Below are 18,382 nucleotides of genomic sequence, written 5' to 3' on the forward strand. Positions count from 1 at the left end.
CAGTACTGTACAGTATACTGTAGGCGTCCAGTACTACTGTACAGTACTGTACTGGACGCCTACAGTATGAGTACAAGGATACAACTGTACAGTACAGTACAGTACTCCGTACAGTACACTACTGTACTGTAGAGTAGAGACTGAGAAGAATCTGAATGCAATTGTACAGTACAGTAAGTTGGGGCTGTGAGCCTGCGCACTGTACTGGGCTATTAACTTATCTTATTGTACTGTACTGTACTGGACGCCTACAGTATGAATACAAGGATACAACTGTACTGTACGGAGTACTGTACTGTACACTACTGTAGCCTAGAGACTGAGAAGAATCTGATTGCAATTATACAGTACTTAGTACAGTACTGTACTGTACTGTAAGTTGGGGCTGTGAGCCTGCGCACTGTACTGTGCTATTAACTCATCTTATCTCACCTGTCCCAATGAAAGATTGATTGTACTGTACTGTACAGTACTGTACACTGTACACTGTACAGTACGTCATTACCATGACGTGTAAACGGACCGGCCTGGACTGTGCCGAGGGTTAACTGCCGGTACGGTCACGGACTGGCGAGACAAATACAGTACGATGAAATACCCAATTACAATACTGTACAGTACAGTACAGTAATTACACCAGTGCTGTACTGTACTGTACAGTACTGTACAGAAGACCAGTACTGTACACTGTACAAGCTTTCACTGTACGTCACGTCACGTCTATTGCAATATTACATGTGTTGCTAGTTGAGAGTCGACTCAGTTGAAGCATGCGAAAGCGTCAAAACCTTGCCTTGCAGATGGATACAGCCATGGCTTCTGCTCCTTCCAATGCGCTATAATTCATTCATTAAAGCGAAATTTTCAATTCAGAACACTGTCAGTTAAGCCTAGGTGTACACTTGCTAATTGTTAACACAGTCTATTGAGATGGCACTGACTACACGTAGCGATAGAGGCAATCAAGAAAGCAATTCTGCTTGGTTCCCCGAGAGGAAAGACCCTGGCTTCATTCAAAAATTTTGCTGTAAAGTCATCAAGGCCGGTGAGATACCCAAACATGTCGCCTTTATCATGGATGGAAATAGAAGATATGCATTGAAAATGAACTACTCGAGGATTATTGGTCATTCCATGGGATTCGATAAATTAGCAGAGGTATCTTGATTAATTCATTTTACTGTACGATACTGTATGATAATATGAGCTGCAGGACGTGCCCCCCACTACCAGTACTACAGTACAGTACAGCAGTATCTTATTACTGCCTAGAATGTTCTTCACAGGTGACCATAAACAAGCTGGTGTGTATTATGAAACAGTAATAGCAAAATTAATTTAGTGTTGCTTATAGAATTGTATGCAATTGAAAATAGTCTATAACATGGATGGACTATAACTGCATATGTGCTAATAGGATACATACTATACATTAGTCAAATGAAATATCGATTGCTTTATCATAATGTCCTATCACAAAATAATGATACCCCAACGTTGTAGACATTGGAATGGTGCTTAGATTTAGGCATCAAAGAAGTGACAGTATACGCTTTCAGCATTGAAAACTTTAAACGTTCCAAGAAGGAAGTGGAAGATTTAATGAAATTAGCCAAAGGAAAATTCGACAGATTGTTACTGGAAAGGTAATCTTGGTATTGCTACATTGATCAATAATTACAGCCAATTCCTTGCTAGGCTACTACAGCAGTTCGCTGTGTGTCAAGTCTGGACTTAGTCTATATTTGGATCTATTTTCTGATCAGAGATAAAATCGACAAGCATGGTATTTGTATTAGAATCTTTGGCGATATTAGTTTGCTACCTCCAGATGTCCAAGTTGCTGTTGCCAACACAGTTAAAATATCTCGGCATAATAACAGGTTCTACTCATACATTTGCAATTTTTTTAGTAATGTACAATAGTTGAATATCAAATACAAGTATTTCTATTCAACCGAGGGCTAATTGACATTGACTGTTTATAGGGCGTTCTTAAATGTATGCTTAGCTTATACTGCCAGAAATGAGATGACAAATGCTATGAAGGAATTAGCGATAGGAGTCGAAAATCAAATGTTACGACCTAGGTTAGTCTTTAGCCGTGTCCTCGATTTGTCCTAAATTCAATTCTTATTGTTATTGTCTATTAATGATTGATTGCCTATATGTCAATTGATAGCGATATTTGCGAAGATCTTTTGGAAAAATGCATGTATACTGGCGAAGCTACCCAACCAGATCTAATCATTAGGACATCTGGAGAAGTGCGATTAAGTGATTTCTTACTGTGGCAAGTAAGGCGTAATTTTATGTTACACGACGTTTAGGTTATTATCCCAAGCATCCATTTTATCTAGTTACCAAAATGAGACTAAAATCTTGACATTTACAACATCATATTTCTTCAATGCAAGAGTGCCTATTCATGCTTGACCTTTCTTGATGTATATTGGCCCGAATTTACGATTTGGAATTTTTTATGGTGTATTATACGATTTCAATTAAGTTACCAAAAGATTAAGGTAAGGAATACTTTAAATTATCTCGTAATTATCCTTTTATCTTCTTATGATGCCGCAATAGCTAAAAAGTTTCAACTTATTGAACATTGTTGATAAATAATATAATTGGTAGGACGGCAAACAATATAACAATCAAATGAAGGAACATTTACAACATGTATCAGACAAGGAGAATGCCTTAAAAGAAGCTTGTAAGTATTATCAAAGATCCATAGGTGGATGCTGATTATTGTTTCAGCAAATTATGAGAACATCTACAGTTATACTTGATGCTGAAAAGCTAGTAGAGTGGTAGTAAATTTACCAACATATCTATCAATCTTATTAAACGTGGTTATAATTACTTTCATTGGCTATTTAACTTTAAAATATTACGATTACATCGTTAGTTAAATCGTCATTAAAAATTTTTCTATTCCATGGTGAAAGAAACCTTTTATTAATTGATGGTTTCTTGATCTACAATTTTGTTTATTAGCCGCTAGCTGGCAGAATATTCTAAATACTTTTTTTTTTTTAATATAGTAAGCTATTTAAAATAATTACAAAATATCAAATTCCACTATTATGACATATTATAACTACTGTAATAAATTTAGGTATGGCGGGAGAAGTAAATACGAACATGGATGATATCATCAAGCGATATAGGCAAGAACGTGAGAAGCGAGTTAATAAATTCATAAATTATTTGCACAATAAAAGATTGGAATTTGTGAATGCATTAAGCAATCTTGATTAGTACAATAATTGTTATAAAGAGTTTATAAGCAGAATATGAATTATCTTGTATATTGTACAAAAATAAAAGTTAATCATCTGATGATGAATATTACTATCGATCAATTTATAAGCGCTACTGTAATTTTTAATAGTAAGCTGTCAAGTTGCTATATCTGCAATATGAATCATTTACTGTCTTAGAGTCTTCTTTTGGTGTTAGAATACTTGCAGAAACTTTACGAAAGATATCCAATGAAATTATTGAACCCCTTGATAGGTTACTAAAAGGTATCCCCATTCCGGCTACCTCAAAGTCATTGTTTTATAACATAGTCAAAATTTTTGTCAATTCCCTATATATTTTATACTATGACTTGTTATGCGCTCCTTGCATTGTTAGCTTACTTTACTTGAGATTGTCGATGTGTAAAAAATTTTGAGAAATAAAGCAATCCGCTTGAAGGTGCACGTGTATTGCAATTATTGGAACTTGAATCCAGAATTATCGTAATAAAATGTAATTCAGAGATGATAATTTCATGATAATTCTTATGGTAGGCAACAATAATTCGGACAATACCGCTCTTATCAGTACTTTTATTGCAAACTTACTTAAGTTGTAATTTGGCTAGCTAAAACGAGTACGATGGCCAAAGGTAGAAGCAAATCTACAGAATTCCATCAGCTACTTACTCTTTTTTATTTCAATTTCCTTGTTGGTACTGTAGTACTATATAACGGTAGAGCTTATAAATTAATTTAATTTTATTGATAACTTGACGCAACTGCCAATTTCAGTGGCATTGTTATGGTCCATGCCCGAAATACTTATAAGTTATGTATTTATTGTAAAAGAGTACTCCCGCAAGGAGCAAAATGAGAGGCTTTTTTGTCTCAATATCTACTTAGAGAATTAAGTCATCTAAAAGCAAGTCGAAACGACATAGTTTAAGTAGAGAATAATAGATTTCATGAATACCATTATATATTAATTAATTTTTAATGTTCTATTTGCAATGATGAAATCAAACTAGTGAGATTACATTTAAATCAGGGCTAACAGGTGTAAATATATATCAACCACCATCTACAGTATTTTATTCGAGATTTATTTATCTATTTAATCTACGTTCCCAATAAGGAAATTAACTTCTGATAGATAGGAACAGTTTAAAACTAAGGCTCATTTAATCCCGTAGCAGTAATCAATTAAACTCTTTAATAAAGTCGCTCCATACTTGGTAAATGGAAGTCTTTCCAATGAATTATGAGGTTAACTAGTTATGGAACTAAGTTTATGATATTTATAATACATGGTTAATATCACTGTATTTAAAGGTAAAGTATCATCTTTTTAGAATGCTTTTGTATATGTATAATAATATCAAGCGGCCTTGATTGCTCTTCAGAGCGTATGAAAAGAATATAATCATAATTTAGCACCTCGACCAAGAGTGATATTAAAGTCATAAATTACTGTCCGTTTCAGATTCATGTATATAAGTGTAAAATAGAATAAATCTATACAATGAAATATAAGACAGCAGAAGCTAATATTTTAGAGAGTTTACAAATGATTCTACTAAGTAGAACCTCCTTCTAGCTCTAGCATATCTTCTATTTCTTCCTCAAGAACTAAATGATCTTCGTTCATTTCATTGACCACTTCATATTCCTTTATATAATAAATTAGCATAAGTTAACGACTAAAACTGCCATCTCTACTTCTATAAAATGTAGAAAAGTGTAAGTCACCTCCAGCTCTTTCTGTAATTCTATTTCCCAATCTTGTAGTTTTTCTGCTTCACTAGTAGTTACTTTTTCCTTAGATTCAACCTCGGTAACGTTTTTCGTATCTGTACTGTTATTTTCGTTCGTATCATTAGTTTCATTTGTCTCTTTCTTTAGTATTCCTAACTGGTGCATTTCATCTGCTAAATCTGCATGACTTAATTCCGCTAGACGTAGTATTATACAATTACAATATCAAACAGCAAGGTAAGTTACAAAGCAAAGAAGTAGTTACAGAGTTAAACTGGAAATGGTGCTGTATTATCTCACTTTGAAAATTCATACCATTTGTATAAGCTTCACTAACAAATTCGTTAGTTAATAAGGACTGATCTTGTAATGATGTATCTTGATTCTCAGTTTCGCTGTTTTGAATCTACAAAAATGCATATTTTAATACTGGTAGCTCAAGAGTGAAGCTTAATAAGATCTAATCATGGATAGATTCTCACCGAGTCATTATTTTCCACCTTGGTATTCGGAGTTGTCGCAGTATCGCGAGGAGAATCCCGTACACTGTCAACTAAGATACGAACAAATTTAAGTTTATACTCATATAACGGTATTGGTTGTATCCGACTAGCAGGATTTTAGCAAAGCTATCAAATTATGCCAAATTAAGTATTCACTAACCATCACTAGCACTTTCGGACAAAGATGATTGCTTGTTAGTACTTTCAGGTGTTCCAGTTGTGTTCGCTAGTAATTTTGTAAATAATGGAGAATTTAGCATGCAATCATGTATTTTTGTGTTATGATGCCATCACATGAAAGCGTGTTAGACAAGTTAGGATGAATGTGTCAGAGGTTTTTTTATAAGAATAGATAATAGTGAGCACTGCAAAAGAAATAGTCCCTGCTGATAGAAATACGCTTGATTGCAATAGTAACGCAATAGTTACGCTGATGTTATTAAATCGATTTATACCTTCAGCCATAGAGCTCAGTTGTATAGATTGTTTTATAAGAGAAACTCGATAAAAGTAGTTACGCCAAAATTCTTCCTCTTTAACGCTTCAATTTGTGCATTAGAAATAGAACTAAATTAAGTAAAGGTCATTTCCTAATTTATTATAGTAGTGTGTAAGACAGCTTACAGTTTAGGTACTAGCTCAAAACGCATATTCATGAGATTTCCATCTTCTTCTAATGTCACCATTGCTACAGGATAGTAGATAGCAGCATCAAAGCGAAACTCAGCTCCAGATGGAGGGCTTCTCAAGAAATTTCTTCTGTCCTAGATTATTGCAGTATTTGTCCCAATTTTAAATATCGTTTATTACAGAACGGCGTTATTCAATGCAACAAGAAGATGCAATAAAAAATCTTTTGCAAGCATTGTGCTGTTCACTTTAAGAAAATCCGAGCACATTTTGGCGCAAATATGATGACGTTACTATCATTCAATTACCTTTGACAATGCTAAGATTCTAGTTTTCATAGCCTCTTCTTCATTATAGCCTACCCACGGAGGTACGGCCGCTTCACCTACCAGTTAGTAGCATGTTAGTAATTTATCAGGGTAAGGTAAGCAAGATTGGAATAAAGTTGAGTATATCTACTATGTATCCTCTGTACTTTACACACCAATTCGATTTGCTTGTTTACTCTCGATAAATTGTTTTTGTTCTCGCATGAAAGATCCAATGACCGTCTTGTTTTAAAAATTGTAATACAATTTATTGTTAGGTAGTGTGTATTGATTAATTTGTACACCTACTTTATCAAATTTCGATAACTATGACCCTAAGCTATCTACTTTGATACTGTATAAGTCTGTGTTATTGTAGAAGCATCTTTACAATAAGGTTCAGTATTTTAGATGATAATGAGATAATAAAATTTGTAAGAATACTGCAATATGTTGCAGTTCAGATAATTCTAATTTGAAGAAAGCGTGTGTATGGCTGGCTTATTAAGTGCACATAATTGTAAAACGTTAGTGGTTGCATGTAAATTAAATAGCGGTAATCATAAATCGTTCGTAGTCTACGCATTAACATATAGAAATTATCAATTTGAAATCGTGTCGTACAAACTGAATGCTTTCTTTTTAAGCACTTTACACTATCTCAACTTTAATTATTGGCACAATAAATAATAATAATAATAATGAATTTGCTATTACGGTAACTTGGGGATGGCATTATGCACAGTTGCTATATATGCTTCTTACCTTCTCTTCCACTGTATCCTTTAGTTTAGAGGCAACCGTAACTGTTCTACTTGCAACATCGCTTGTGACATTTTTAACATTGGCGATAAAAGCTAGTAAGGAAAATATTGATAGTTAACAGTCACGTACAGTACCGTATAGTGAATAATAAATAGACATTTGAGGTCTGGACTATTGCTTGGAAGCAGATGTAGGTAAATATCAGCAAGCTGTTCAATCGTGATTTTAGATTGAATACATTGAGTGATATCTCAATCGGGTGCTCTCAATATCGCTGTAGTAAGTGTAACAAGTCCGATTAGAATAGCTACCTTGGCGTTACACCACAGTATATCGGAGAGATGATGTATTTCTACTACAATACTGTATGAAAAAGTCATCTTTGCAGTGGCAATCCTATAGTGGAATAATTTCGAAACTATCCAACACTAGAAAATTACGTACAGTACTGTATAGTATATCCCATAATCACTGGATCGATTACTTGATTGCATTTCCACAAGACAGAGTAAAAGATGTATTGTATCTACCATCTTGTTAACGTCTCTGCTGGTGTTGTTTAGCCGCTACTCATCACTCTTACGTAAATCGCCATTATGATGATATTGATGAGCGACACCTTAACTGTCGATCCCTACATCAAGTTAATGAGATTACTCAAGCGTGAACAAGGAGATTATGAATGGGTAAAGGGAAAAACGTAACGTAAGATATATTTTGGAATAAATGTTATCATCTTTTTGCTCTAGCTAAAGAGAATAGTCGACGCATCCCTTATAATTAATTATTCAATACGGCAAGACGATCAGTCGGATATAGTGGACACTGGACAGTACAGGATATCGTAGAATTGGTACAAGTACGGATAGTGGTTCCTGCAGGATGTTGTGACCTTTACTGAAAGTTTCCTATATCGTAATTATAAGAAACTAATATCGCCTACGATAGAAAGAATAACTACTACAGTGCGTAATACTTTCTATATCGCTAGTAAATTATGTTCCTAATTCATTCAATAATATCCTAGTGTAGAGTAGTGTAGTTACGGTGGAGTAGAAAGTAGATTCAGTAATGCTACGTGTACTGTGGGTTATTTTGCAATTGAAGTACTTGTAGACACCACAGTCAAGACTGATCTTTTTTCGCTACTATAAGAAGATGAAAATAGGTACTTACATCCCCAATTGAAAGGAGTTGAAGGATTTTTATCGGTTGTATCTTTGTCATCATCATTGGTAATTTGGTCATTTTGATGGTCATCTTGATTATGATCAGGTTGTTTCTCGTCTTTGCTGGTTGATTCTACATCCTTGTCGCTTTGATGGTCGGTATTTGTATCTTGGTTTGCTTCGTCTGACTGAGAATAAAACCAATTCTTCAAGTTTAACATTGAGTGATGCTTTAATTTACATGGAATAAGAAGTAAGACTATCCTAATTTCAATCACTTTCTCCAAGTAGTTACTGGATATTGTTGACAAAAAAAAAATGCAATTGAGCAAACCCACAATCGAGATCGACTCCTCACCATCAAGATGTGTAAGTACTGTACAGTACAGTACTGTAGTACGAGTGACGAACTGTACACTGTACACTGTACAGTACAGTACTGAATCTTTTTTCTTTCTTTTGGGAATGTCTCTCTGTCTGCTCTGTCCATACCTCAATCGGATACGGTGTACTGTACTGTACTACTTCTTTTTTCCTTTCTTTTGGGAATGTCTCTCTGTCTGCTCTGTCCACACCTTAATAGGATACAGTGTACTGTACTGTACAGTGTACAGTACTGCATCTTTTTTTCTTTCTTTTGGGAATGTCTCTCTGTCTGTTCTATCCATACCTCAATAGGATACAGTGTACACTGTACAGTACACTTGTCCAACTGAACTGTACAGTACTGTACTGTACAGTACTGTACTGCATCTTTTTTTCTTTCTTTTGGGAATGTCTCTCTGTCTGTTCTATCCATACCTCAATAGGATACAGTGTACAGTACGCTTGTCCAACTGAACTGTACACTGTACTGTACATTCACTACTGCATCTTTTTTTCTTTCGTTTGGGAATGTCTCTCTGTCTGCTCTGTCCATACCTCAATAGGATACAGTATACTGTACTGTACAGTACAGTGTACAGTACTGCATCTTTTTTCCTTTCTTTTCGGAAGATCCTCCTGTCTGCTCTGTCCGTACCTCAATAGGATACAGTGTACAGTGTACAGTACAATACACTTGTCCAGCTGTACTGTACACTGTACACTGTACAGTACTGCATCTTTTTTCTTTCTTTTCGGGATGTCTCTCTGTCTGTCTTGCACATACCTCAATAGGATAGAGTGTACAGTGCACTCTTTACAGTGCACAGTGCACAGTCAATCTGCTTCAGTACCGATCAAACGACTTTTACATACTGTACAACTGTACTGTATAACCATTGAGATGCAAATGGCCTTGCCTCCAAGCACCTTGCAAAGGTTTGCAAGCACATAAACCATCGCGATATTCAACAGCCTGCGAATGAAGTAAAAGTGAAATCAGCTAAAAGCCTACTGTTTATTGGTATAATAAGCTTCATATCCAGGAAAAGACAGGAATAATACTCTTTTCAACGTGGATGGAATGAAATGAACTCGATGTAAACGTGTTTGCAGCGAAGAGGAATTTTCACTTCGATTGATTAAATTATAGAACAAATTAAGTCGTTGCAGAACTTTGACGTAGATAGCAAATTAGTTGACATCAAGAATGTCCCTTTCTCTGCCAAGTAAGTACGCATATCATAGAATCTACACGCCATATCGATCGCTGTCATCACTGCTGTTCTATCAAGGTGCTAGGAACGTGATGATAAAATTGCGCCATTCTTGCCTCTATTCTACCACGACGTGGCTAAAGCATGACCACCTTGGCCCAAGAATATCCAAAGCAATTATCCAACGTATATTTAGCGGACGTTTATATAGTCGCAAGACTGCAAGCGCATCATACGAAAATGATGATGATGATCTGGATTATATACCACTTGGTAATCAACCTCTGACCGATCGAGAGAAGACATTACTTAAGCGAAAAATTATCGATCAAGATGCTGAACGACTAGCAAATACATCATTTCATCATCTTGGTATATTGAATGGTGTTTCAAATCAATTGAAAAAGATACAACTAATAAAACCAACTCCAATTCAATGTCTAGCAATACCACCGATATTAAATAGATATGATGCCATCATTGAATCACATAGCGGAACTGGCAAAACATTTGCTTTTCTATTACCATCTATACAAGATTCTAAACAACCTTTCTCAACAGTTATTATCGTACCAACACGTGAGCTCGCCATGCAAATTGTCTATAACGCTAATCGTATTGAAACTTTATGTAATATAAATGAAAAATATCATACTCGTGCAATTGTTTCTAGCTCAAACGATAATAAATTAAATCGTAATACGTTAAGATCGATGAAATCGCGTATTATTGTCGGTACTGGTAAAAAATTAAAAGAAATTATAGAAGATCCAGATAATGAATCACTTTTTCGCAATGTACACAGAGTGATTATTGATGAAGTCGATCGCGTTCTACTACCCTTGAAAAAACATGGTCATCATAAGAAAAGAATGATGCGATTTAGACACCGAAAAGCTGCTGACATAGCTTGTGAATTACTACAAATAAAAAGTTCTAGTCCAAGGAAATTTCAGTTAATTTGCGCGTCGGCAACTGTTGTACCTGAATTAATTGATGATTTACAAAGATTAGGATGGGATGAAAATACTAAATATTTAAGCTATGGTTTAGCTTCTACTGATAGTACAACAGTTAAGCATCAATTTTTAGAATTTGAATGCAACGACGATAATCTCGAACATAGTAAATTAATGACTGTCGTTCGCCTTTTAAACCAGAAAAAGAGTCCTAAACCTGCTCTTCTTATTGTTCATCGTAGTAATTCCGTGATAGCTTGTGTACAACAGCTCATAGAATATAATATTAATGCTGTTGCATTATATGAGAAAACAATGGATAATAACCAAGCGGATTATGGCCAATTGGTAGATGATTTAAATCGTGGCAAGATTGATATCTTGGTTACTAATGAAGAAAGTGTTCGCGGACTCGATTTTATGTGTTTAAAAAATGTTATCTTGCTTGATGTTTCCAAAACTACGAATGAATATTTACACATTGCAGGCAGAGTTGGCCGTATGGGTACTTACGGAACAGCTATTACCTTAGTCAATAAACGATTTTCTAACGATCATAAAAGATTATTACTGCATTATAGTCGTCTTGCTGTTGCTTATTCGAAGATCAATTTATGAAATTCCTACATTTCAATATAACATGAGCTAATGATGTTTTTATTAAGCCAATCATTGCAAAGTTAAGTAAGCTTATAGGAGAATGGAATACTGAAATAGGCACAACACAACTGTTTATTATCGCTGAAAGTGTTAATAATTAATTAATACATCAGGCTATTCTTCGGCCTCAATTTTTCGATATGCAATCACTTGTAACCTCATTGCCAATTCTTTCTAATCGATGACTAACTAATTTCATTGCTATACTATGTACGATATGGTCGACATACATTATTCAAATATAATCGGAATAAAATAATATCCACATCTATTAACTTTCCTGTAAGTTACGTATGAATTTTGAAACAGTGCATGCAAGCTTTTTTTTTACTTACGAATTTGAAATTTTCTACTTGCATAGAGATAGTTTGCGGCGTACATTCACCATGCAACATATAACCACCTGATAAAAACGTATTCTATATTAATTAATTGATATTACTGTAATTTTAAAATACGGTTGAAATCTCGAATTAATTAATTATTAATGCTACTATGCTGTTGCTAATGTTCTGAATGTGTGCAGCCATTAAATGGTATAGCGTACATGCACAATTTAGTACCTAAAATTCATCATAACGTTAAAATTTTTGTAATTATTGCATGGTGCTACAGCCTACAGGTAAAATGAAATTGAAAATCATAATACCCACAATTACAAGCAATTTTATTGCTTTACATTAGCACGAAAGTACTGTACAAATAATTCATGCTTCATGTTGAATATACTAATGTAAAAAGTAAAGCACTTAAATATAAAACAATTTTGCATCATCCAGTTAACTGTATACGCCATTTACATAGCAAAGATATGTATGAATACTAGTGTAATAACTTTTTATTTAAATGACCTATTTGATTTTTATGGACTTCTAAGAGATGAGATCTTAGGAGAAGCCGTAAGATAATTGAAGAGTGCAACAAATTACAGTAATTATCAATGAGCGTAGCAAAATTCATGGTAGACTTTGCAACACATCTTAGTATAAGCTAAAATAGTCATCTAACTAGTCAATTCCAAAAATATATCGATACATAAACTCTAGTACAATTCACTGGTACAATATTACTCTGTATAATATCATTCACACTATAATTTTTTTTCTTACATTTCTATAGCAGGATTAGTTCAATGATTCAAAGCTTATAAATATATACTGTAATTAATGTTTTAAATTATTATTTTTAACGTACTATTATAAGAACCAACAATAACGTTCTCTTCAATGTATCTCTTGTAAAAATATGATATCAATTTTATCAAATAGAAAATAGGGGTATTTATATATTAACAAAAGTTTAGAGTAAGCAGTCACGGATTTGAGAACAATTTGCTAAAATTAATCTTAATATCAATAGGACTGGCTTACTACGTAGAAAGAAAAATTAATTAACTTTAAAAGTTCTCCTTATTGTAAAAGAAGCGAGTATTCGCACTTGTGTTCTTATTACATTCTTTGTGCAGAACTGACGATAACGCTTTTGGCCCACAAAAAAATACTCCAAGATCGGATCTGTAATAAAAATGGAGGGGAGCAATTATAGTTATTCCAATTTCATCAGTTGCTATTGTCATAGAATTCAGATATATGCATTCAGTTACCCCGAGTGCGTAGAAGCTAAATCGCTAAATATTTGATCCCAACGAGGGCGACCATAATGCGTTTTTTGCTGAAGACCAGTAATAGCATCAACAGCTTCACTGTCAGTTTCGCGTAGCATTATATGCTTTGTCTTTTTAATGTTAAAAATGTTGGGTTATAAGAGAGGATATAACTAGTATAAAATCAGATTAAGTTTTATAGCTAAGACCTGTTTATCGCTTAAGCCACGGGTAAGATAGATGTTATATTCTAGGAAATCACCCAAGTCATGACTCAGCATCTGCAGGTTTATTCAAAGTTGCATAAAAGGTCATCATTAGTATTATAAAGTCAGAAATTTTTAGCACATTTTCTTTCACCAGAACTGATCATTTATTGTTGGACATTTTTATTCGATATATTCCGTAACGTTGTACGCGCGAATATCCTCAGATGTTTTATAGGGTTATGCTATAGATCTAACATTCCCATAATAACTTACTTCACGTTCTAACGATTTCAATAGTTCCGCAAACCACTCGAAGGCATTAGAATCAGGACATATCCAAAAGAAATAAACTTTCTTGGTCTTTGAGGGACCTGCGTCGGATTGTCGCTGTTTGTACCTGTGTCCCAAATTTTCTAAGCTCAGCCAAGATTATAGTATATTTTAGCAAGACTATAGATATTAATAAAATAAATACCAAAGCGATTTTAGGATAGAAGCAAAAGGTGTTACTCCAATCCCAGCTCCAATACAGATCGCAACTTCATATAGGAATACATCCTACATATTGTCCAAATTATGGATATGTTATCTAAGTCGTTTCAAGGGTAAAGTATACTATATGGCCTTAAGCACAAGCTTAAGGGTTAATCGATTAAGATTGATTGTAACAATTTCATATTATCCAACCAATACCTCACTGCAGGTTCCAAATGGTCCATCGATGTAGACGCTATTATTAATTAACAATCATTCCTAGTCAATAAATTTCGGTTTGATAATCCAAAAATAATACAATTGAGCACAACTTCTACATGCATACTCAGGCATCTTCCAAGCTTCTTGAACCTTATTTTCATTTGCTTTACAAGCTTCAAATAAAGCACCTATGTAGACATTACACGAGATTAATATCAAATAATTCATTTACTGTATTCTTATTTTTAACCAAATACTTAAACTATGATGTAAGATAGTTGAGACATATAAACGTATTCGCATTTAAAGTTCATACCTGTCCAATCTCCTACAATACGCACATGAACGCTAAAATAATCATCTCCTGGAGCCTAAAATATAAATCGTAATTATTGGTAATTCAATTAGTAAATATGATTAAATCGCACACCATTTTTAAAAAATTTTTATAACATACTGATGTTAAAGTAAATGGATGCCATTCGAATCTTGCAATGCTCGGACAATTTATGAAAACATACTAAAATATTAAAGAATCGTAAAAGTTAAGTTGCGATCAGATAGTACACTGGATTATATAATGCTAGCGTAATGTCGTATTGAGATATATTACCTGTCCGGCTACGGACTGAAAACCTCGTTTCTGCATTTGAATTTCCAGTACTTTCGATGGATGGTTGATCACCTTTACAAGCAATGATCTGTTAGTGCATCTTATATTTTAAAGTCAGATGTTGTCTTTATAAGTGATGAATTATTTAAATTATTAAACCTTAGAAATAACCACTTTTTGTTTACTTCTCACAAATCTAACGATCCTTTCAAAAATGTAAAGAACTATTGGACCAATGACCCATTTCCAAACCTAGATAATGTCATAACAAAATATTTTATAGAAATTGCAGATCAGATAGATGCTGGTGCTTATGAAAGTTTATACCTGTGGTGTACTCGTTCTTTTAAAAATAGGGATAGAGCAATTTAAGTTGTTCGGCGGCCCCCAAGGACGTTTATTATAGCAGTAATCGGGATCATGAGTATCCAAATTGACTTGCACTTTAATTACCCCACTAAGTGTTAAAACGATATGGTATAGCTTAAGTAGCGAAGCTACATTTATTAATTTATTTATTTGATAATAGGTATCTTGAACTATTATAATATGATATTCAATATAGCTATGAAATTTATTTCAAAGTTCTTCTACGATATTCACAAATCTTATCAAACTTACATCACGGCGTGAATGCAAAGGCCTATGAAGAATATAACAAATAGGTGGTGGGCATACCAAAAGATTTCAAAATAGGATCTCCTATGTTTACAATTCATATACTTTCAATTGATTTATAATACGCATATTACATAGCGCATTACAATAGTTCTCACAATACCACTTCATAAACACATAAAAAATCATTCGTAAAAATACTAGCATGCACGGTCATTTTATGCAAATATATTCTTACCTGATAACTTCAGTGGAACTGGCATACTAGAAAATGATGGCGAAGTAATTACGTTTGTTAGTAAGTGAATTAATAAAAAATACGAAATTCGTGAATATTCATCTGCTAAAAAATTCTTCAAAAGTTAAAAGATGCGTATGGAATGTACACTGTACTGTACAGTATCATACCATTAATATCAGGGCTAAAGTAATAATTATGCCAGTTATTCCAGGTGCTAATTCCATGAAAAAAGAATAAACAAATACCCATCATCGCATGTAAAGTTTTAATAAATACGTAACTTTGGGATGATGAATTAGTAAAATAATCAGCTAACTGAATACAGCGGCTGCTGAACAGTAACATCATCGTTATATTTTGATACAATTGAAAACACATGATGAAATGCAATTATTACATGACGAACAGGATTTAACTCTTGTTTCGGACTAAGGTATACTGTTGCATTATACTGTATATCGAATAAGAAGCTCATTGTAGCATTAGTAACAACAGTAAGATTTAGATTTTTTTACCTGTCTTTAAGACTTCTGTTGTTAGATCAGCCTGACGTCAAAAAGTACGCATAAATATAGAATAAATAAATTTTTTTATCAATAATCATTTCCATCTAAATATGACCTATATTTATTATGAAATTTGCCGCTTTGGTAACTTACGTTGCTAAATCGAATTGGATTAAGGGAAGTATTAAGTTGATTCAAAGTATTTAAAAGTGGATCTCCCGCCTTGTAGCTCACAAGGAAGTACAGGAAATTAAAGCAATGAGCATATACGTGGATAGCTACAAAATAACAGTAGAGATCAACAGATGTTAATACTTTAACGGATAAGATTCTGTATGCCATTCTAATTATTATATTTGCAAGTATCATTGCTAATAATATTAAATCAGTTACAATGCTAAATTTAAGCAAATTGTACTAAACGTTTCAATTTTCGCTTTTTAATTATAATTCAATTCATAGTTCGATAAAAAAAATACTGTAGCTAATCAGTTATAGAAATTCTAACAAGGATTTTAAGTGCTAGGTCTAGGCGTACTTTGCGCCATAAGCTTAGGACAATCAATGGGTTATAATACTGTAATTTAGAAGCATAAATTACGTTATTAATCATTTTTTGGCAACATCAATACCGTAATTTTACATTAATCACAATAACTTAATGCTTCATTATAATACTGACATGTTATAGTGATATAAATTAAATAGCAACTTGCAGATTGCGTTGGCAATGCTATCCAGCATAAACAATATGCTTAAAACATTAAAATAATGTAAATTGAATTCAAGTAATACTTTACAATTATAGCGATTCTTTATACTTATTCATTAATACGATAAGTTCAAAATGTATCTTTAACAGGTATACAAACAAAATTAAAGTGTATCTAAAATGAGTACCTGTTGCTAAGCAGATCATGTAGCCTATATAGCGATGAAAAGTAATGTTCTTATCCATTAGACGACGCACTCGCCGACTGCATATTGCATACTGAAAGAAGATAACAAACGCAAAAATAAATGTACGGGTAATCTAACATATCAATGATTAAAATGGATGGTATTTATTACTGTGGCAGCTATTTAAGGCAATTGAACGGTAAAATGTCCGCAGCTGATATCAACTATTTAACTTTTGACTTTGAACTTTTTAATATATCCATTATTATGTATGGAACAATTTTTAATCTTTACCTCACACGATCCGCGTGCATAGGATAACAAATTACGACATACTGGTAATAGAATTAAGGCACAATTTAAGTTCAAAACAGCAGCACTTCCTCTTGCCCAGGCTACAGCCGTCTTGAGATCAGTCAAAATTCAAGTTAGTTGTTTAATGATAATTTAAAATTTAAACCTATTAATAATCTAATTGATGAAGGTACTGCACATCGTAAACCATATCCATAATTAGGTACTTGTTCACTCACTGTATCAATTTTTTCTCTATTTCTTGCACTGCTAGATAATTAATAGTATTTAACAAAACAACTGGCGCAAAGAGCACTATCTTGAATACTAAAAACTACCTTTGATATTCAACTGTGAATGTGTAAGGATAAAGAGAGTTACTTCCGTTACAATTAGCATTAACGATGTAATTACGGATTATAGACAAGATGTTGTAATATGCGCGTGCGAGGGGACTGATTATTATAGCCATTATACTACACGTATTCGATGAAAACAAAATATATTTATTCAGGCAAATAAAAAATGTTATCCATCTAGCTTGATATGTGTGTACTTTACAAATAGAACTTACTTTTAAATACTTTCTTAAATAAAAGTACTTTTTGTCTGTATTATAGTTGACATAAGTAGTAGCAAAGAGGATAACATTGATAATCATCCAGAGCAACTAGTATTAAATAGAAAAGGAGAAAAATATGTATTAAAAGTAAGAAAAATGGTATAAATTCGCATAGCCACTGTTCCCTTATATAATATCTAATCGAATAACCTGGTCAATGCAAATAATATATATTTCGATTTTTTATATGGTGATGTTATATTAATATTTAATACGATTTAGATACTATCATGTCAGGCAGTTGCTACCTATATGATGATAGATACGTTATTGTCGATTGCTTGTAATAGAAAGATGTTTTATAAAGTACTATCGCAGGTGCTATTAAAGTACGTATAGTCACAGTTACTTAATTTTTTGACAAAATACGATAACACACATGAGTATCATGACAATTTGAATGGGAAATACAAAAATAGTTAGTACTTTTACCAATAGGGATTATTAGGGGCGAATTGTAACTTTATCGCCAATTATAGCATGGCCTATCATTTACA

The 18,382-nt window shown here is 33.3% G+C and overlaps 4 protein-coding genes across 4 annotated transcripts; 2 read left to right on the forward strand and 2 right to left on the reverse strand.

Moving 5' to 3' along the window:
* Positions 1-930: 930 nt before the first annotated feature.
* On the forward strand, positions 931-3,267 carry TRIADDRAFT_56521 (uncharacterized protein; the record flags this gene model as incomplete). The annotated part of the gene is made up of 8 exons (XM_002112434.1): positions 931-1,158; positions 1,504-1,646; positions 1,767-1,883; positions 1,989-2,090; positions 2,183-2,297; positions 2,418-2,525; positions 2,638-2,716; positions 3,125-3,267. 8 exons carry the CDS (start codon positions 931-933, stop codon positions 3,265-3,267), a joined length of 1,035 nt encoding a protein of 344 aa, XP_002112470.1.
* Positions 3,268-4,830: 1,563 nt separating this feature from the next.
* TRIADDRAFT_56522 (uncharacterized protein) lies at positions 4,831-8,605 on the reverse strand (the record flags this gene model as incomplete). Its single annotated transcript, XM_002112874.1, has 11 exons — positions 4,831-4,923; positions 5,004-5,206; positions 5,325-5,415; positions 5,492-5,562; positions 5,673-5,738; positions 5,968-6,053; positions 6,137-6,276; positions 6,451-6,527; positions 6,627-6,693; positions 7,216-7,307; positions 8,392-8,605. 11 exons carry the CDS (start codon positions 8,603-8,605, stop codon positions 4,831-4,833), a joined length of 1,200 nt encoding a protein of 399 aa, XP_002112910.1.
* Positions 8,606-10,317: 1,712 nt separating this feature from the next.
* On the forward strand, positions 10,318-10,596 carry TRIADDRAFT_7635 (uncharacterized protein; the record flags this gene model as incomplete). The annotated part of the gene is made up of 1 exon (XM_002112435.1): positions 10,318-10,596. A coding segment is annotated over one exon (279 nt), but the record flags the coding sequence as incomplete, so codon positions are not given.
* Positions 10,597-12,979: 2,383 nt separating this feature from the next.
* Positions 12,980-17,933, reverse strand: TRIADDRAFT_25818 (uncharacterized protein; the record flags this gene model as incomplete). The annotated part of the gene is made up of 19 exons (XM_002112875.1): positions 12,980-13,097; positions 13,187-13,317; positions 13,396-13,467; positions 13,669-13,792; positions 13,871-13,953; positions 14,089-14,125; positions 14,216-14,279; positions 14,408-14,462; positions 14,549-14,611; positions 14,705-14,776; positions 14,864-14,956; positions 15,032-15,161; positions 15,326-15,406; positions 15,561-15,586; positions 15,731-15,777; positions 16,219-16,347; positions 16,970-17,060; positions 17,264-17,374; positions 17,838-17,933. Coding segments are annotated over 19 exons (1,623 nt in total), but the record flags the coding sequence as incomplete, so codon positions are not given.
* Positions 17,934-18,382: the final 449 nt, after the last annotated feature.

This window comes from Trichoplax adhaerens, genomic scaffold (genome assembly GCF_000150275.1).
Source record: "Trichoplax adhaerens TRIADscaffold_5 genomic scaffold, whole genome shotgun sequence".
In the NCBI taxonomy this organism is placed as follows: domain Eukaryota; kingdom Metazoa; phylum Placozoa; class Uniplacotomia; order Trichoplacea; family Trichoplacidae; genus Trichoplax; species Trichoplax adhaerens.